Source organism: Eulemur rufifrons, chromosome 8 (assembly GCF_041146395.1).
Source record: "Eulemur rufifrons isolate Redbay chromosome 8, OSU_ERuf_1, whole genome shotgun sequence".
NCBI classification, from domain to species: domain Eukaryota; kingdom Metazoa; phylum Chordata; class Mammalia; order Primates; family Lemuridae; genus Eulemur; species Eulemur rufifrons.
Genome location: NC_090990.1, coordinates 79,768,523 through 79,790,995, shown reverse-complemented (window position 1 = coordinate 79,790,995; position 22,473 = coordinate 79,768,523). Strand labels below are relative to the sequence as shown.

The window sequence follows — 22,473 nt, the reverse complement described above, 5'->3', positions numbered from 1 at the left end:
TTTAATACTGAAGTCAGCTATCATACATATCCACCAACTCTCATATTTCATTGTCCATATCTCAGAAGATATTCAAAGTGAGATTAATTTGATGAAGCATTCTCAGCAAATCTACAACATTGAACTTCATCTCCAAATTTAAGTCAGGTCTTTTAATAGGTTACTTTCTATTCATCATTTTACAGTATTTATGAAATGAATTAGTATAATACATCATTGAGGTATCATTTAAGAGGCAAATGCCCTATAGATTTGGATTTGTCATCCCAATTCCTTGGCATTCAATAATATAAGTGTCTTTAGAGGCATCTTCTTCATCTTCTGATTTCTTCACAGTAAATTTTGCCTGAAATCAGAAGAGTATTTACTTAGTATGTAAGCACTATGAAGCAGGATAGAGGAAAGAGCCTATAATTCCAGCTTAAGTTGGCAGGGAGTTAATGTCAAGCTCATTTTATTGGAAAACCTACAGAGACACAAAGATGAAATGATTCCTGAGAAATTAAATAGCCTAGACATAAAATATTTTGTTTTGGAACCATGGTTCTTGTTCAGAAGTATATAAACCTACGGAGTTTTGTCAGAATATATATGCCTCTATACCCACAGACCCAGAACCCCCAGGAGTGTAGTCTAGGCAAATATTAATTTTGAAATCTCAACTGCTCATTATAATGCACCTCCACACCCCACTCCCTAAAATTTTTCTAAAACATGGAGCTAAAACATTTGTACTTTTATCCTGTCAAATATCAAATTATCCTTTAATTTCCCTAAGCTTTTCTTGCTAATTTAATTCCCTAAATATATAATTCAAAAGATCTAGTTCAGAGAAGGTAGGTGGGGAGGAGGGGTGGTAGTGGTGGTGGTGATTAACATCTTCCTTTATCTTTATTGGGTTTAATATTGTATTTTTCACTTATTAATTAAATTTGGCTTAGAAATATTTGATCTCTATCACTGTATTTTGGAAACATAATTATTTTTAAAGCAAATGTGATTCATTTTAACAAAACTGAATTGAAATCAAAACAACTAGCCAGGCCCAGTTGCACACACCTGTTATCACAGCTACTTGGGAGGCTGAGATAGGAGGATCACTTGGGCCCAGGAGTTTAAGACCAGTCTGGATAACACAGCAAGACTTAGTCTCAAAAAAAAAAAAACCCCACTCAAATCAACTGAGTAGGTTGACTTGAGTTTGTGGAAAAGGGATTTTAACTATGCCTAAAATCTTAAGATTCTTTGAAATACAATTTGAAAACCATCCCTCTGGGGCCTTAATGAACAGTAGTATATTCACAAATTCTTTCAGTTCAGTATTATGTGGCAGTGTACTGACACACAGTGGACATTTGAAATTATTGCTGAATGAATAAACATTGAATTGTGAGCTAGATAACTACATTATTTATGTAGTTATAAATATGTGTGTATGTGTATTTTCCAAATTACAAGCATATGTAAATACAAAGCACAAGTAGCAGTTATGGAAGGCATTTTTAGCCTATATATAAACCTAAGTACAAATATTTAGAGTTGGAAGGAGACTTAAAGTCTCTGAATTTACAGATAACTAACAACTATCTGCATTGAGGTATAGGAAGGTGAAGAAACTTGCCCCCAGTCACCCAGTTAAAACACACAAAGCTGAACAAGAGAAGAGAGCTATACTTTCCAGTTCACAGCACTTTCCATTATGTACATGCTGCAAATAACACGTTTACTATATCTAAAATACTTTTTATCTAAAGTATCTAAAGTACTTTTTATTTAAAGTAAAAAGTGAAAACTATAATGAATAAAACTTGATCCCTGTCAGGTGCAGTTGCTCATGTCTATAATCCCAGCACTTTGTGAGGCTGAGGCAGGAGGATTGCTTGAGCCCCGGAGTTCAAGGCTGCACACGCCACTGCACTCCAATGTGGGCAACAAAGCAAGACCCTGTCTCTAAAAAACAAAACAAAATAAAACAACTCAATCCCTGCTGTCAAGGACATCAATCTACAAAGGGTGATAGACAAGTAGCAGTTACAACTACAGCGTAAAAAGAATAAACTTTCTTGACATGACATCAAATATAATTTGCCTTCAATTTCCATCAGTCTTTTCCTACAATTTAGCCAAAACCTATCTATGCTTCCTGATAAAAAAAAAATAGTATATATTATTAAGAATCATACAAATAGTAGTAAGAGCAACAGTGGTTTTGTGTTTGGTACACTTCTGTAATGCTCAAATAAATGCTTAAGATCAACACCTTCCCTCAAAAAATTTTGAGTCATAATTTTTTTAATTACTTTATAAAATTACATTATAAAGAATATAGCAAAATGGAAATATGATACATCTTATTGAAAAAGGCAAGAAATAAAGCTGCATGCACTAACTGTAAGAAATGCAAAGAGAAATAATTTGGGAGAGGGGAAAATAACTAAATGTCAACAGTGGTTTTACTGGAAAGGGGAATTATAGGCAGGTTTTCCCCTCTATTTTCTAAATTTTCTATAAGAAATTAGATTAGGCCGGGCGCGGTGGCTCACGCCTGTAATCCTAGCACTCTGGGAGGCCGAGGTGGGCGGATCGTTTGAGCTCAGGAGTTCAAGACCAGCCTGAGCAAGAGCGAGACCCCATCTCTACTAAAAATAGAAAGAAATTATATGGACAGCTAAAAATATATATAGAAAAAATTAGCCGGGCATGGTGGTGCATGCCTGTAGTCCCAGCTACTCGGGAGGCTGAGGCAGGAGGATTGCTGGAGCCCAGGAGTTTGAGGTTGCTGTGAGCTAGGCTGACACCACGGCACTCACTCTAGCCTGGGCAACAGAGTGAGACTCTGTCTCAAAAAAAAAAAAAAAAAAAAAAAAAAAAAAGAAATTAGATTAGTTTCATGATAAAATATACATATTGGTCATTTTCTAAAAATTAAGACTCCTGTAGAAAAGGTATGAATATGAGCTTATATACTGATACAACCTTTTTCATGAAACATTGTAAATTTACTCTTCTCATTTTCAGAGGACTGGTGAATATCAGAATTTCAGCAAATATTCTATTCTACCAATAGAAGAAAATAAAATATTTAAAATTTTTTTTTTTTTCATTAAAGATATGTTGTTTTTTTATTCTGAATCTTATATTGATAGGTAATACCAGAAGATTTCAGCATAGCAGATAAAATACAGCAAATCCTAACCAGCACAGGTTTTAGTGACAAACGGGCCCGTTCCATGGACATAGATGACTTCATCAGGTAATTACATTTTTGTTTTCCTAAGTGTTTACATTTCTTTACTGTGACACCTTCAGATTAGAGATTTAAAGGCTTTTAAGCGGTATAAGGTGCTACCTGGGAGAGTTATTGCATAGCACTTCCATGGCACGGAATAGTATTTGGTGTAGAAAAAATATTTAAAATTTTACATAAATATTTAAGTTTATAGCCAACTATGAATCCTTTGTGATTGGATAACATAGTTAATAACGTAACATCTTTACCTACTCTCTTAAGGCACATGGGTTATAACATGGGCTTTGAAGTATGCTTTCCTGGGTTTCCTAAAAGCCCAGCTCTGCCACTAAAAAACTATGTGACCTTTAACAATTAAATTAATCTCTCTGCCTCACTTTACTCATATGTAAAATGGTAATAATAATAAATAGCCACCCACAACGGTTATATAGCGGTAAGGTGGTTCAGATAAATTGTTCAATTAGCTGTGTCTGTCACACAGGAAGTATTCAGTAAGTGGTAACAATTATGATTACTATTAATTTTTCTGCTCATTAAAAGTTAACCCAAAATTTGCCACAATAAAAATCAATTACTCTTTCTAATGGAATACTCACCTTTGCTAGTTGTTCAGCAAAATGTATAGCTGTTTGCGTATGGAGTGTAACTGGTCCTGTTTTTATTCTGGAAACTCCATTGGCTAATGCCATGAAAATAATCAGCTATTTAAAAAAGTACAAGAAAGAAAATCTCACACATTTACTAATATTTGAAGTCATAATACCACTGCTACCCATGATGAAAATACTAGAACTCAAAATATTAATAGCTAAAAAAGAATTTCTATTTTTTAGTTTTCCAGAAGTCCTTAGGAGATGATAGAAAATCTGTGTTACAGCAAGTCTGTGGTATGGTCCACAAATGCTTAGTTACAGTTCTCAACATAGAATTTTTAAAATTAATATTTACAAATAAAATATGGAGTGAAAAGTTATTATATACAAATTTATGTTATATATATAAAGTGCTATATATACTTTATATATATTTTTATATATACATATATGTATAAAAAATATATAATTAGACCAACTATCTCTGCAAGCTAGTATATTTAATATGACAAGTATTCCATTCTCTAAAATTACATTTTAACAGGTGAATAAATAAACTAATATAGAATTACTGGGAGTATAAAAAGGAGACCTGAGCAAAAAGGAAGAGATTAGAAATAACAGAATCTGTTGGAAGAAACTGGGCAAGAAATCTTGAGGAATACATTTCTAAATGTAGAGACTGTGCTGACCTGCGATTAAGGAGAGAAAAGTATGGTAGAAAGGAAAATCTATAAAGACAGTAGACTATAAAAAGATCTTATTTGGAAATATACAACAGCATTTTTCACTATGAGTGAATCTGCTAAGTTTGAGAGGTCTACAACACATCTATGTGGAGAAGTTGATAGGCAGAGGAGAAAAAATGAGTGAGGAGTTAAGGAGAAAGGCCTTGGCTAGAGATAGAAATTTGGGAGTTGTCAGCATACAAATTGTACTTACGCCATGAGACTGGACAAAATAACTGAGGGAGTGGCAATAGATAAAGAAAAGAGGCATAAGCCTGAGCCTAGGGGGCTCATCAACATTTAAAAGTTGAGAAGATGAAAATGAGAACAATAAACTCGCTAAGGAGACTAGAAAGTATGGCCAGTGAGGCAGGAAGATAATAATATTTCAGAAACCAAATGAAGAAAGTATTTCAAGAAGGAAGGAGCGATCAAATGCTGAACACCTAAGATAAGGACTGAAATTTAAAGATTATAAATTCCAGAATTTGAAAAATGACTGAAGTAGGACTTGCTAATTAGTGTCTAAAAATCAATGATTAAAATTTATATTCAATCTAATTATCATACATTCAAATCTAATAGTCTAGAAGATTTTTATCCTAAAAGCGTCATTACCTGATCTTGCAGATATTCATCCACAGTACCACCATGTCTAAGATTTGCTAATAGCATTTCAGCAGCGTCAATTCCAACCTTGTCTGCATTTACACCTTAAGACAAGCACAATGTAAAAAAAAAAACCAAAAAACTAATTACTAAAAGGCAAAAGTTTTAATTGCTACGTCCCAGTTAGCAACAGTATACATTTTTTAGGCCTCTGAACCCACCTAATATACCTTTTAGAATAAGATCTCTAGTTATTTAATCTTTTGAGAGCTTGGCATATGCAAATACTTTGTATCTTTAAATGCACTAGTGTAGGAAAACATAAGCTGCTTTGGCCCTGTTTAAAATGTATTAATTATAAAGCCAGTTTATAACCCTCTAATGCTATACCTCAATTTCAAAATTTACAACTTGTGATTTATACATATACATTACAATTAATCTGCAGGCAATTCTATCAGAATTTAAGAATTTTTTAAAAGTCAAGAAATTAAGTTTTATCTAAAGAAGCACAATATAACATTCTCAGATCAAACATTTTAGAGTTTTATTTCCTTTAAGATTTGAACAGGTATATCTTATTTTGAATATAAGTAAGAATACTTACTGCCTTGCCCTACTTCCTGCCTCTACACACATACCCCAAATCTTTGGTACAACATTGAATACAAAATTAAGTCTGTCAGAAGCAGCGAAATGTCATAGTATTCTTTTAAAGTATTTATTCTACACTAAAAAATCCTTGGCTACAAATAAAAATGTCTTTTTTTTTTTTGTTTGAGGCAGGGTCTCGCTCTGTTGCCTAGCTAGAGTGAAGTGGCATCATCATAGCTCACTGCAACCTTAAACTCCTGGACTCAAGCAATCCTCCTGCCTCAGCCTCCCGAGTAGCTGGGGCTACAGGTGCGCACCGCCACGCTCAGCTAATTTTTCTATTTTTTGTAGAGACAGGGTCTTGCTCTTGCAAGTCTTGCTCTCGTAGCAAGACAGGTGCGCACCGCCATGCTCAGCTAATTTTTCTATTTTTGTAGAGACAGGGTCTTGCTCTTGCAAGACCAGCTCTTGCTGGTCTCGAACTCCTGACCTCAAGCAATCCTCCTGCCTCAGCTTCACAAAGTGCTAGGATTACAGGCACAAGCCACTATACCTGATGAAAATGTCTTTAAAAAATGAGAATGTGGTTAATTTTGTTTCTATTTTATATTTGCAAATTTATTTGATTATATATATCTCTCTCTTGATAAAATTTTCTGAAAAGTGGAAGTTTCAGAATTTTAACTCTATTTTTCCTTATAGCAGTTATAACAATATAATAAATATACTCTCTTTATATCATCATCAACTGATCAAGTATTTACATGACTGAATGAATGGTTTGGAATATGTGGTATACATCCTGACTTCCTGGGTAAGCTCCTTAGCCTCTGCCATTTCCTCTTGGAGATGAAGATGGAGATGATAACTACATTGCAAAAGTGTTATAGAAATTAGAAATAATATTTATAAAGCATCCATTAACAAGACCAGTACATAAAAAGCTATTAATAATAATACAGGTTGAGTATCCCCTATCTGAAATGTTTGGGATCAGAAGTGTTTCAGAATTCAGAGGTTTTTGGATTTTGGAATATTTGCATATACATAATGAAACACCTTACAGATGGGACCCAAATCTAACCATGAAATTCATTTATCCTTCATATATATCTTATATTCATAGGCTGAAGGTAATTTTATACAATATTTTAAATATTTTGTGTATAAAACAAAGTTTACGTTAAGTACTTTTTGTGGAATTTTGCACTTGTGACATCATGTTGATGCTCAAAATGTTTCAGATTTTGGAGAATTTCACGTTTCAGATTAGGGATGCTCAACCTAGTAGTATTGATCACCCACTACGTATATATCATGTTACGTAACAGAAACCAGTTGCTTTGCTAAGGAGACATTAAAAAAACACTCATATATTAGAGAATTTGAGGATAATTAAGTGCTAAGCTCTATAGTATAAACTGTATACGTAAAATGAGTTCAGAAAAGATTGTAAGTTCTACAATAATTTGAGAAGGTTTCATGGAGCATGAAGGACTTAAGTGAGTCTTTGAAAAACAGCTAAAAGTAGGATGGAGGATATGAAGGAGAAAGAACGAACTTCTGGCTTTGTATTACCAGAGAGCAGCAGAAACACTAAAGTTTTCTGCCACATGGCAAAACCATTCACGTTCCTTCCTACTCAGTCCCCTTAATAGTGAACAACAGTATCAATGGAGCTACATGAGTACCAGCCTTTACGAGCAGTCTGTGGCAACAGAAAAGAATGAAGAAAATATGAGAATTTTGCTTATTAGTATTATGCCCCCCCAAAAAGGGCAAAAATCCCAATTTTTTCTGAAATCTTAATGCTTTTGTAATTGACAAATAATCTTCTAATGTATCAGATGTTTCTTTAAGAAAAGGTCTCAAAGACTTATTTTAGGACATCAGAGAGATGCCATGAATTACTATATACACTGAATGAGGTGCTTACATTAAGTGAGGCAATTTCCATCCAAAGGAAATACGGATTAACCAGAGGCATAATTCATTTTAGCAGATTTTGTTCCCATAGTAAAGAACATAACTAACTGAAAGACAGAACTTAAAAATTTACAGATATTCAATAATGAAAGACAAAATACATTCTGTCCATAATACTATATCACCTAAAGTTGGAAGTGATCCTCAATACGTAGATCATCGTCCAATTTCATTTTTCAGATAAGGAAAGCCCAGAGTCACTACACAGGGTAATGGTAAACATAGGACTAAAATTTAAGTTTTCTTGCTCTCAGTTTAGTGCCGTCTATTATGATACACTGCCTCAATCTAAAACAGCAAACCGGGTGTGGTGGCACATGCCTATAGCCCCAGCTATGGGAGACTGAGATGGGAGGATAGCTTAAGCCCAGGAGTTCAAGGTTGCAGTGAGTCATGATCTTCCGCCACTGTACTCCAGCCTGGTGACAAAGCAAGATACTGTCTCTTAAAATCAAAATAAATAAATAAAACATCAAGATTCTCTCAGACAAAACAAAACTTTACCTATTTTTTTTTTTTTTTTAATATACGAGTAAAGAATGTTATAGCTAGGGATTTTAGAGATTCTCTAGGCTAATACTCTCACTTAACAGATAAGGAAACTAAGATGAAAATAGTTTTAGTAACTAAGACAATGACAAAAGCATGAAGAGTTACAAATTTCTGCCTCTACCATATACAGTGGCATTGAAAACCAGCCAATGTGGCTTTTGGTGATAATTCTTAGACGTTAGGATTCAAGGTCTTATTATTTTCTAGTTAATTTAAATCAGAAATGCAAGAGGATCTGCATAATGGAGGCCATGACATTCTTTCTGGAATCCTTAATATACACAAACTAGAATAAGAGAGAAGACCTCAAGTCACCTTCACATTCACTAATGACATCTCATTCAACTGACGTGCCTGACAGAGAACAAGGGAGGATACCTGCTGCTCTCACCTCTCTATTCTCCCTACCACAGTAAGTCTAAAAATAAGTACTCTGCACTCTGCAAGTGTGTTGTCCAAAGACAACTTTAAAGTCTAAGTTGTTTTATATGACAAAGTGAGAAGAAAATGTTGATAGAATATCAAAAAAATTTTTTCAGGCCTGGCAAACAAATGCCCTGTATTGCTGATAGAGCAATGGCACCTTTACAATCTCAGTGCAATGTATCTAAAATTATCATCTACCTTAGCAAACTAACCCTACCTCCTATATTCACAAGTTGTAACTGTACCCAGCTACCTAAGCTAGATACCTAGAAGGTCATTCTTTTTTTTTTTTTTTGGGACAGAGTCTCACTTTGTTGCCCAGGCTAGAGTGAGTGCCGTGGCGTCAGCTCACAGCAACCTCAAACTCCTGAGCTCAAGGGATCCTCCTGTCTCAGCCTCCCGAGTAGTTGGGACTACAGGCATGCACCACCATGCCCGGCTAATTTTTTCTATATATATTTTTAGCTGTCCATATAATTTCTTTCTATTTTTAGTAGAGATGGGGTCTCACTCTTGCTCAGGCTGGTCTCGAACTCCTGAGCTCAAACGATCCGCCCACCTCGGCCTCCCAGAGTGCTAGGATTACAGGTGTGAGCCACCGCGCCCGGCCTAGAAGGTCATTCTTTATTTGCCTTCCTCACCTCCCATATCCGACTGACCACACTAAATTGTCTATTCACCTCTGTAAATACCCTTATATCAGTACCCACCTCTCTAACCCAGCATTCCTTAGTGCGGGCCCTCACCACTCTGATCTGAATACAATAGACTCTTATCTTCCTGCCTCCAGAATAGCTTTCTTCTAATTCTCTACATGGCTATCAGAATTACTTTTCCAAAAATCTTGTATCACATCCCTCCTTAAAATTTTTCCATTTTCAGAATGAAACCTAAACTCTTTTATATAGCTTATAGCCTTTCGGACTCTGGCCTCTGTCAACCTCTCTATTCTCATCTCTCTTCATTCCCCAACCCAGACCCTGTATTCATATATGCTTGCAGTTGCCCAAACACAGAAGAATACATTTTTATGTCAACACTTTCCTATGTCCTTTCTCCCTAGATCTCACTTTTCTATCCAGCCAATTTCTATTTATCCACAGAACCTACTGGAGGACCACTGAACGGCAGAAGCCAGACTCGGGGTCAATCAGTCTCCAAAGAAGGATTCACTTTTCTTCACCTATGTTCCTACACCTGGGGATACCACTATCATAGCATTAGTCTGTCTCCTCTGCCAGACTAAGCTAGGAGGTAGGAAAAGTAGCTCTCACTCTGAATCCCTGGTACCCCGGACTAGGTACCCATCGTGGCACATTGTGGTACCCTAGGATAGTATAAACAAACTGAACTCACATTTTCCCCAATGGCTGCTAAGTACTTACTATTTGTAACACATCTACTCCTAGTCTCTTTGTATTATCTTTGCTTCCCAAGACTATTATAGATGCTGCATGCTGTAGCTCAGTATCCACACTGATTTTTCACTGCAGCTAATACATAATTAGTATATACCAAATACATATTTTTACTTATTTATTTTTTGTTTTAGAGATAGGGTCTCGCTCTTGCTCAGGCTGGTCTCAAACTCCTGAACTCAAGCAATCCCCACACCTGCCTCAGCTTCCCAGAGTGCTAGGATTACAGGCGTGAGCCACCACACCCGGCCCAAATATATATATTAGATCACTACTTCTCAACTTCAGTATACATTAAAAGTACTGGGAGAACTTGTTAAAACACAGATTCCTGGGCCCCACTCCCAGAGATTCTAATTCAATAGGTTTGGGGTAGACCCCCAAATTTGTATTTCTTTTTTTTTTTTTTTTTTTTTTTTGAGACAGAGTCTCACTCTGTTGCCCAGGCTAGAGTGAGTGCCGTGGCGTCAGCCTAGCTCACAGCAACCTCAAACTCCTGAGCTCAAGCGATCCTCCTGTCTCAGCCTCCCGAGTAGCTGGGACTACAGGCATGCACCACCATGCCCGGCTAATTTTTTTTTTCTATACATATTTTTAGCTGTCCATATAATTTCTTTCTATTTTTAGTAGAGATGGGGTCTCGCTCTTGCTCAGGCTGGTCTCGAACTCCTGAGCTCAAACGATCCGCCCACCTCGGCCTCCCAGAGTGCTAGGATTACAGGCGTGAGCCACCGCGCCCGGCCCCAAATTTGTATTTCTAACAAAGTACCAGACAATGCAGATATGCTGCTCATGTGCCAATCACACTTTAAATAGTACAGTTTTAGACAGAATTCATTTATGTGAGGTCAACTGGAGATGATTTTACTTATTCCATTATGTTGAACAGATTAGATACTCAATCACTAATAGTATCTAGATCTACCAACTGAGCAGACTAAGACTACCTAAAATTTTTTGTATTAATAGTATTTTTGTATTAAGTATTAATAATGTGATTAAACAGCATAACCAGGGTAAGTATTTTTAAAGATGCTTCAAAGAATAAAGCAATCAACTACCATATAAACAGCTAGAAGTTCACCTAAAAGTTGCCTGGCTGACAAAAATTAACTTTATGTATTAATGAACAGATGAATATATGTATCTCCTCTCTCTAATATGCCAAATCTTAAACAAATTTTCCTTTCACAAAGATATTCAATATTTTAAAATCAACAATGTAATAACTGATGCAAGGAAGAACCAACCAACATTAAAACCACTAGATGAAAGCTGTATGGGAGGATAACCAGATGGTCTCAAAGTATTATCCCAGATTACATATTCATTATAAAGGGAAAAGGAACCTTTTACTGGCAGACAGATCTGTAGGACACCTCCTTAACCAAGTGATAACACTCAGTCTCACCAATAAAGGACAAACTGACATTATGTGCCCCTTGCTGTGATGGAGTGGAATGTACACTAAAATGTTTAATCTGAATATATCTAATCATGAGATAATCAGACAAATTCAAGTTGTGGGAAATTCTGTGGGAAAATGGCCTGGACTTTTAAAAATGTCAATATCATTAAAGGAAAAAAATAAAGGGAATACTATGCATTAAAAGAGAGCCTAGGCCGGGCACGGTGGCTCACGCCTGTAATCCTAGCACTCTGGGAGGCCGAGGTGGGCGGATCGTTTGAGCTCAGGAGTTCGAGACCAGCCTGAGCAAGAGCGAGACCCCATCTCTACTAAAAATAGAAAGAAATTATATGGACAGCTAAAAATATATATAGAAAAAATTAGCCGGGCATGGTGGTGCATGCCTGTAGTCCCAGCTACTCGGGAGGCTGAGACAGGAGGATCGCTTGAGCTCAGGAGTTTGAGGTTGCTGTGAGCTAGGCTGACGCCACGGCACTCACTCTAGCCTGGGCAACAGAGTGAGACTCTGTCTCAAAAAAAAAAAAAAAAAAAAAAAAAAAGAGAGCCTAAACAGACTTGACAAATTATGTGTGTACTCCAAAAAAAAAAAAAAAAAAAAAACCCACATTGCTCTAAAGAATATTTTGGAAACTCATTATGTATGAATATGTCTGGAGCATCTTAATATAATACAGACAAATTCTTCAGGTGTAAAATTGGTATTATGATTATGTAGGTATTGTTCTTTGCACCTACATGCTGCAGTATTCAGGGGTCAGATATGGCACCTGCAACTTACATTGAAATGGTTCAGAAACATATACATGTAACTAAATGTTTACAATGGGTGAATCTAGAAGAAGCATGTATGGATGACGAGTTGAACTAGTCATTCGACTTTTCTATAGGTTTGAAATTTTTCAAAGTATAAAGGTGGGAAAAAGACTGAAAGTTTAATTGACTCTAAAACAGAATCAGTTAACCACATCTTTTTAAACTTGTCATTCATTAGTGTGTAACATTCCAATCCTGATAGACTAAATTAATGAATTTTACAATAGCATTGGGAACCATGGGCCCCCTTCATTTATCTATACCTCGTTTACCAAGCGATGATCCAGCAAACAAACAGCCAGTGGATGTCTCAGCAATAATTCTATACAAGAAAAAAAAGTTATTACTACCTATGCTATACATGTTCTAAAATTACATACAAACAAAACACAGGAAAACAGAGACTGTTAAATAGGCAGAACTAAATCTGGCCAGCATATTGCAAAAGTGAAATTCTTCATATAGGGAAAGCAGCATGATTAACATTTTCCATTAGCCTTAATCAGGCCATTAGTATCCTTCAGCATTTGACTAGGAGAAGTCACACCAGATTCTAATCCAAAGGTAAGAAATGCCCTCCTGCCCCATCCCCTTAACCCCACTGCCCCTGGAAGTTACCATATCATCCGCACTAAGTGGCACCATTTTACAGGCATACAGGCTATAAAGTATTTTAGGATCGTCTAAAGTAAAAAGGTTCTTATGCAGGCACTTTTGGTATTGTTCTATAGCTTTCAGATAGTATTATCATAAGTAGAGCAAACCTGTTAAATCCTTTAATAGAAATTCTGAATAAGAGGATTTGAAATTTAAATATCCATAAATGATACTTTTATACTTCAAAAACATCAATTAAAGAATTTTTTAAACACTTAAATCTCTAACTTCTAATCAGATTAAAGTAATAGTTCTATACCAATATTAAAGAGATCTTTGCCATATTTAATATTTGTGAATTGATTCACACTTTAAGTAATTTAAACAACTGTAAATATTTCTTGTAGGATCAGCTTCAAAGTCTAACCTCTGATTAGCTTAGACATTTAAGTTCACTATATAAACAAAAGGGATCTTACAATGTAATAAAAGACAAACCATCTGTAGAAAAAATGCAAAATAATCATCTTAATTCACCATACTATTGTTTTAGGTAGGAAAACCTTTAAAAATATAAATCTAAATTTCTTAAAACTATAAATTTAAGCAAAAGAACTATAAATCTTTAAATTAAATGGGATAATTATTTCAGGGCTCTCAACCAATGTCTAGGAAAAAGTATATTATCTCACATTATTCCATTTCCATTGCCATATGCTTGGTCTTTAGGTTCCTGAACAGGCTGGATGTTAACATACAAATCCCTGATCTCCTTTCTGATGCATCTAACAGCTGCTGCTGCCATATCTTTTGCTACCTATTTTGGCAAGACAGAAAAATAGAACAAAGTAATTACTGATTATTTGGAAATTGTTTTCAAGCCTTCAAAGACACATAAAAACGTAGTATTTAATAACTTGATTTTTAAGAGTAGAGCACTAATTTTTAAGAAAAATTTTACTAAAAATATTTAAAAATCAGTTTTTTCATAATTTCAAAATTTAAATGACATAATACTTATCAAGATATACATATATTTCTATGAATATCTAGACAACTTACTTTAAATGGCAGAACACCAGCAACAAAAGCTCTTCCATATATCTTAGTCACAGAGCCACGGTCAGTTAAATTTATTGGGTTCAATTGTTTAACTGGTGACATTCGGACAATCACTTCACCACCCCCTTTTGGGTAGTATCCCCTATGAAAAGTATAACAAATACCCACATAAACTGATTGCATGACAAAAATGAAGCTCACTATTACAATAAAATAACATGTGAATGATATCCAAACATGTAATTCATGGAAAGGTCTAAATAATATTTTAGGTCTGTGCTGTACAATATTGGTAGCCTCAAGTTAAGTACAACTATTAAAATTAAAGAAAATTAAAAAATCTAGGCCCGGCATGGTGGTTCATGCCTGTAATCCCAGGAGTTTGGAAGGATGAGGCAGGAGGATCACTTGAGGCCAGCCAGGGCAACATTGCGAGACCCCGTCTTTACAAAAAATTTAAAAATTAGCCAGGCATGGTGCCATGTGCCTGTGATCCTAGCTACTCAGAAGGCTGAGGTAGGACAATCACTTGGAGCCCAGGAGTTTGAGGCTGCAGTGAGCTATGATCATGTCACTACTCCAGCTTGGGCAACAGAATGAGACCCTGTCTCTGTGTCTGTCTCTCTCTCTCTCTCTCTACATATATATATAAATAAAATAAAATAAAAGTCAGCTCCCAGGTTGCACTACCTCATTTCAAGTGCTCAACAGTCACATTTGGCTAGTAACTACAATATTGGGACAGCACAGACAGGGACTATTTCCCTCAGTGCAGAAAGTTCTATTTGATAGTGCTATTATAGAATATAAGTTAGACCTACCTATTTTGTTCCTGCTACTTTCCTGTGCCTAAAACAATGTCTGGCACATGGGAGGTGCTCAAATAAATATATGAATATTTAAGTAGCTAAACACTATAAAATTTTAACTCAATTATTTAGTGTCATTTATTCTACAGCAGATACTAAGAACAACAGCAATCCTATCCTCAAGGTGCTGTTCACCATGTAGTGGGGATATGGCTCCATACACTATACTAGAATACAAGCCAGGCTGTAAGGAAGACTACAACATAAGTGCAAACATGAATTCCAATTGAGGTATGCACAAGAAATTACAAGTTTCATTTTGGGGAAAAAACATAGGATTTCTAATTTTTTAGAGAGCAAGGAAAAAATAACATGAATAAAGACAAAGTCCAAAGGCACAAAATATGTTTAAGGAATAGCAAGCAATTATGTAGTTAGAATATATGGTATGTTGAAAGAAGGGAAGAGATGATGAAGATAAAAAGGTAAGTTAGAGTAAGTCTGCAAGCAAACATTTAAATGCCATGCCAAGAAATCTGGCTTTGTTACTGTGTAGCAAAAGGGGAGCCTTAAAGAGAAATAACCTGAATGTAACAATGTGTTTCTTAGGAAAATAATTTTGATTGCATTGTGGAAGAGAATCCCATTTATGACGCCACAGTGCCTTAGTCCAGTTGTCTATGCAGAGTGAGCATTTAATCTGTGCTGGGGCATGGAATAACATTTAATATGAAGGTGACTCAATGTGAAAATTCCCTGGAAAATATTTTCCCAAGAAACAAATGAATATTACATATAACTGTTATGTCCCTATGCCCGTTTATTGTTTTTAAGCCATAAAGTACATTTATTTCCCACAAGAATTGTAATATATTAAGTGGGTTCCAGAATGACAGTTCTCTAAGGTTTATCTTTTCCACTATTTTTAGTACAAGTAATGAATCAAAAGGGCTAAGAAAATAAGAAACTCACCTCATTTTAATGTCACAATTAAACTGGAAACCAAATTTTTCAACAATTGGCTTGAAAACCTGAAAAATCAGTTTAATGTTATGTTAACCACCAGTATTCACCAATTCAACAAGTATATTTATTAAACAAAAGTGCTCTGCTGAGCTAGTAATTAGGTATTACAGGTAAATAGTGATAGAAGACTATGTAGGCTTTTTTTGTTAGATACACTTGCATGTCCCTGATTAACTCAACGTTAAACTTTTAAATTTAGATTCTTATCAGTTTTTCATTTGAAAAATGGAAATCCAAATATTCTTCAACAGATGAATGGATAGAGATTGGTACACCCATATAATAAAACACTTACAAGTTTTAATTGCTGATATAAGCAACATGGATGAATCTCAAATGTATTATGGTAAGCAAAAAAAAAACAGACTCAGAGGGTACATGCAGTATTATACCTTTATATGACATTCTGAAAAAAAGCAAAACTATGACAGAAAACAGTACAGTAGTTACCAAGGGTTGGGGGGCAGGACTGATTACAAAGGGGTATGATGGAATTTGTTTAGAGTAATGGAACTATTCTGTATTTGGATTATGGTGGTTGATTCACAACGGTATGTTTGTCAAAAATCACAGAACTGGGCTGGGCATGGTGCCTCACACCTGTAAAATCCCAGCACTTTGGGAGGCTGAGGCAAGAGGACTGCTTGAGGCCAGGAGTTTGAGACCAGCCTGGCCAACATAGATTCCACATCTACAAAAACACCCACAAAAACAAAACTTTCTATTTGGAAAAAAATCACAGAACTGTACATTTAAAAGGGTGAATTTAATTAGCCAGGCATGGTGATGCACACCTATAATCCTAGCTACTTTGGAGGCTGAGGCAGGAGGATCTCTTGAGCCCAGGAGTTTGAGATTGCAGTGAGCTATGATCACACCACTGCACTCCAGCCTGGGTGACAGAACAAGACCTTATCTCAATCAATCAATCAATCAATAAAAGAGTGAATTTAATTATAAATAATGACACCTCAATAAACCTAGAGAAAAAAGATTATGCCATTCTCTCCCACTAGTTGTACAAGCATGCCACTATTGAGTTTTATCATTTAAAAATGTTTGAGTTTTCCTCCAAATCGTAATTCCTGCAATTATTAAAAAAACTTATATAATGACTGATATAATTTACATATTATAACACTTGAGGTTTTAAAGATTTCACTATGAACACTATTCTAAGATAGAATTAAAAAATTAAATATAATGCTTCATCCTCTCCTTCAACAGAAGTAAACATCATGAAGAAATAAACAGGAATGTACACAAAAACACTTGGGATACATTTAAATAGAGAATAGAGATTCAGAAGAATATGAGATCTCAGTTTGTCCACAATGAAAGCCCTTACCATTACTGTGTAATCGACCTGTGGTGCCATTTCAGCATTAGTTCCACCTTTCAAACGAAGTTCTGATGGAGAAGCAGCAAAGAGAACACAGGGCATTGAGACCTGCATTAAGAGGCACACACTCCTAAGGAGAAGGCAAAACAGGCTTAGCTGTATTTTCTTCTAAAAGTCCCAAAAAAGCTATATTATTGCTCATCACTACTAACTAAAGCATAGACAACTAAGAAGGCAGGTACATGCCCTTGAGTTTAAAGTTAAAAAAACACTTCAATATCTGAATGGTAAAATCCTGAATCTCAAAGACAGAAGGCCGGGTGTAGTGGTTCATGGCTGTAACCTCAGCACTTTGGGAGGTCAAGGGACGAGGAATGCTTGAGGCTAGGAGTTCAAGATCAACCTGGGCAACATAGCAAGATCTTATGGCTACAAAAAATAAAAAAACTAGTAGCAGTTTATGAAAATGAATTCAAAACAGTCAAGGTCTAGAAATATTCAATTAATTATAGCTGACTTGCTACCTTGCACAAAGTCCTATTCCAGATATCAAGTTAAGATATAGTTCTACTATTGTGGAATTCATGATATAATAATTTTTTTTTTTTTTTCTTGAGACAGGGTCTCACCCTGTTGCCCTGGGTAGAGTACAGAGGTGTCATCATAGTTTGATGCAGCTTCAAACTGAGAATAATATTTTACAAAGACTGATAACTGAATATTTTACATAGAAAAGTTGTAGGGAAATTAATCCTTGCTTTACTTGCCTCTGTTTGGTCCTTACAGTCAAATAATCTGAGAAATCATGAGAAACAGTTATGTAACAGGAAGAATTTTATAAAAGGAAAATTTGGTCATATTTTTCTAAATGAGCTGTTATCTCTCTTCTCCAAAGTTAAGGGAAAGCAATCATATTCCTAAGTAGACTGTAGTTTGAAATAGAATTCTATATAGCTTCTACCTACCAAAAGACAGACCTTTACTTAACTTGCTTACCACAAGGATGTATATGTACTGAACTAGAAAGACACTATCATGGATAATGAATTTCATTAATTCAATAAATATTTATTGACTATGTAATGTGTTTGGCATTGTAAGAGAAAAATGTATGCAATATAATCCCTGTTCTCAAGGAGTTGAGCCTAGGAGCAAATCAAAAAAACTTGGAAATGTTTAGCTTATTATAAACCATAAGTTTATAGCTACTAGATTTCTCATTGTTTATTCTCTGAGTAATCCAACATATAAAGTGTTTCTTTTCTCTCCTTTAAAATCAGATTCTGAGATTAAAATAGAAAAATCTTAATTTTAGGAATAAAGAATTGCAAAGACAAAGATAGACTGAGAAAATACATGGTACTATAATCACAATTAGGTATAAACATGAATAAGAAAGAGTGATAAAAAGTGAGTAAGATATGTTTTCTTGCTTGGATTCTGCTTGCTTTAATCTCCTGAATGGAGCTGGATTATTAACTTTAAACTTATTTTCCATATATTCTAGTGGAGTAGGAGCCAGAAGGTCTAGATTCTAATTCTAGTTCTGACCCCAACTGTATGATCTTTGGTAAAACACTTAATCCCAGGGAGTCTTGATTTCCTCATTTATGAAGGGGAGAAAGGGTTAGAATACATGTTTCTTCTTGTACTTTCAAAATTCTATGATTCAACTTTAGCTCATTTTTAGAAAATTGGTTAACTATGACTTTTTCCCTCTTTTTGTACAGGAAAATGCCTGAAATAATATGCTGACTATAAAGTAAGCTCAAAACTTTAATTTCCTTAGGAAATTTCTCACTTGGCAAAACTCATCTTAGACCTTGCAGCAGGTCCCTTTTCATAGAGGTCTATTTAAATCATAATTCAAGTCTCAATTACTACTAAGCATTTTCTTAAACTAAAAAATCATAATTCATTAAAGCAGTCACTTCTGAAACAAAATGGTATCAGGTTTACAGTAATATTTCTTAGCTCATCAAATTTCCTAACAAATGGAAAAATTGTAGTAAAACAAAACTGCTAAGAATAGCAATCATCCAAAATAGCTAGAAAAGCAATATAAAACTTAATTGCTTTCCCTGTTTTATCAATAAAGAAGGGATGCTTAGAAAATAAGAACTCAATTTAATTGTTAAATGTCTATTTTCCAATGGGAGAAAAAAATCAGAATTGTATCTAAAAATTTCTAGAGTTGCATAAGTATCTATTTAAAGACAACAAAAATATCTAGACCATAAATAGTAGAATATGGTTTATAATTAGCTGTAAGCCAAGAACTCAATTTGCTACAATACACAGACTACAGAACATAAAAACTGAAGTTGGTTTCAGATACTCAATTTCTTTTTTTCTTTTCTCTTCTTTTTTTTAGAGACAGGGTCTCAGAGTCTCGCTTTGTTGCGTAGGCTGGAGTACAGTGGTATGATCATAGCTTACTGTAACCTTAAACTTCTGGCCTCAAGCCATCCTCCTGCCTTGGCCTCCCAAAGTGCTGGGATTACAAGTGCTCAACGTACATGAGCCACTGTGCCAGGCCCAACTTCTAAATAATAAAAAGCAAAGAAACAAATATGCTACACCATACTACACACATGAGAAAATTCCAGATACAATAATAGCTACAATTAACAAACACTTAGGTAGCTACAACTTTACATACATTGTCTCTAACCTTAAACGGTAAGTTTCCCCATTGTAAAAGTGGGGAAATAAGCTCAAAGAAGTTAAGCAACTTGCCCAGAAAGTGGTAAAACCTGGATTTAAATCCAAAACCCATACTTAAATGAAATATAAGTGACACATACCCTGCTGTCCTGGTATCCGCCGTGTGGATTCCACCTTTGATCTTCTCTGGTGTAAAGGTTATTTCTGTTGAGCCGATTTCTGCCCCCTCCAGTTGCCCATCACACAAATCTCGAATCATTTCCAGTCCAGATAAATGTTGAGGCCTTCAGGTCATAATACTGCATCAAAACGTGTGCACTCAGACTACCTATATCCCCACATTTTACGACACATTTATAAAACTACAATGGCAAGAAAACAGCAAGGTCTAACCATAGTAAGTTCCACATCTTCAACGTCAGCTTCCTTTTGGGTTTTTATGCACCTAGACTAGCTGCTAGTAGGCATCATTTTAAGGGTCCCTTTGAGACCAATTATTTTGGCTATAAATGCATACACTGATGTATTGCTGCAAATTAGAAGTGTGCAAAAGAAGAAAACTAATAAAGCTACCTAAGAGCTACCAGTCTCACTTGCACTTCGCTGAATAATCTATGCTACCTGTATGGGCTGAATTGTGTTCCCCTCCCCCCAAATTCATATGCTGAAACCCTAACCTTCAGTATCTCAGAATATGACTGTATTTGGAAATAGGACCTTCAAAGAGAATTAAGTTAAAATAAGGCCATTAACGTGGGTCCTAATACAATCTGACTGGTGTCCTTCTAAGAAGAGATTAGGACATACAGGACACCAGGAGCACGGTGAAGGACCACCATGTGAAGAAGCAAGAAGACAGGCCTGGAACAGGCTTCTCCTCTTAATGGGCCTCAGAGGAAACCAACCCTGCCAGCACCTTGATCTTGGGACTTCAAGCCTCCAGAATTGTGAGAAAATAAATTTCTGCTGTTTAAAACACCCAGTGTGTGATATTTTGTTATGGCAGCCCTAGCAAACTAAGACAGTACATACCACAGCCTTAAGGAATTGGATTCCCCTATTGGTGAACTGGATTGCTGCAAATAACTGCTATGATAAAGGGAATTAACACTGACATACATCAATTAATTGCCTTTTAATAATTTCAAAACTGATGGTGGATAAAAGACTGATTTATTAAAATGGAATATATACAGAACACATACATACAAAGGAACCAGTTTGGCTTCAATCTGGTCTTTTTCTATCAGGTGCATATACCTGAAACTTAACTAGTGGCATGTCCAGCTTCCCAGACAGAAGAAACAAGAAGGTCAAGCGTCAAGGTGTCTCTCTGTCCACAACAGATAATTCTGGCCATATTCACAGCTTTCTGGAGGCACGAACGAAAGCTGGAATAACACATCTCGGGATCCTTTCCTGTTCTATGATTCTAAAATGTGCGGTAGCACATAATGCACTGGTTATAAAGTGGGGTTTCCTCTGGCCTCACAAGCATTTCTGCCCCATCTATCTTGCTGCTTATATGTAATCTCCGGATCTTGGAATGCCCGATGAGGTGGGGAAACATTTTAAAAGATACCTCTTGAACAAAAGAGACAACTTCAGCCAAATAGAGAAAACGCAGGCCTGTTTCTAAACTCGCCCCTCGAGGCTTTCAAGACCACACAACCCAAGCCACTGCCCAGGTAGAGCATTCCGCGTGTGGGAAGGGAGGTCCGAGCGCCACCCCCGCCCCCCGCGGCCCTGGTCCTCAGATCCCCCACACCCGCCGGGACCTTCTCGGCTCCAGCGCTCAGACGCCGCATCCCCTAGTCCAGCGGCCTGGCCCGGATCCTGCAGCCCACACTGCCATCCCCCAGCCCAGTGGCCCGGCGCCCAGATCCCCACCAGGCTTTACCTCAGTCCTGGGGTGCTGCGGCCGGCCCGGATCTTCTGCACCCGCAAGGGGAGGCCCAGGAGACAGCTCAGGGCCGTAGAGACCCTCAGGATTTGGCCGCCCTGCAAGGGTGGGGATGCGGGGAGAAGAGATGTAAGAACTTTAGACGTCAAAGCTCCCTTCTTAGCCTGGGTTGCACCCCCGCCGCTTTGCCTCCGGCTCCGCACTCACCCCTTCCATGATCCCACCATCGACCTCCACCCGCTGCCCGGCCATGGGGGGCGCCCTGGGGCCCGGCCCGCAGCGACCAGGCCTTCGCCGGAACTGGAGGAAGATGACACACTGCCTTCCGCCCCGCAGCTCCGAAACCTCGGTCCAGGGCTGCGGCTGCCGAGGCCTCACTGGAAGGCGGAAGAAGCGGCGCCTCCCGGGAAACTCAGTCAGCGGAAAGGAACGCCGCGGGGCGCGCAAGGGCCGCAGTCAGTGCGCACGCGCGCAGCGCCGCATAGCGAGGCTGCGCCAGCGCAATTCTCGCCCCTGCCTGGAAAGCCGCCGGGGAGGGAGCCGCGGAGGTGCGTTAGAGCACCGTAGGGCATGTGGCCCTGAAAGTCTTGTGCCCAGAACGCTGCAAAATCTGCAGGGTGCAGAAAACCTCCTTTCAACTGTAACCAAATCCTCCAGTTGTCCCGC

The 22,473-nt window shown here is 36.9% G+C and overlaps 1 protein-coding gene across 1 annotated transcript; it reads right to left on the bottom strand.

Moving 5' to 3' along the window:
* Window positions 1–22,198, bottom strand: RTCA (RNA 3'-terminal phosphate cyclase). The gene is made up of 11 exons (XM_069478286.1): window positions 22,015–22,198; window positions 21,805–21,905; window positions 20,045–20,188; window positions 17,244–17,367; window positions 15,842–15,900; window positions 14,061–14,202; window positions 13,691–13,815; window positions 12,665–12,723; window positions 5,193–5,287; window positions 3,850–3,954; window positions 1–346 (listed from the first exon to the last, which is right to left on the bottom strand). Exons 1-11 carry the CDS (start codon window positions 22,057–22,059, stop codon window positions 245–247), a joined length of 1,101 nt encoding a protein of 366 aa, XP_069334387.1. The 5' UTR covers window positions 22,060–22,198; the 3' UTR covers window positions 1–244.
* Window positions 22,199–22,473: the final 275 nt, after the last annotated feature.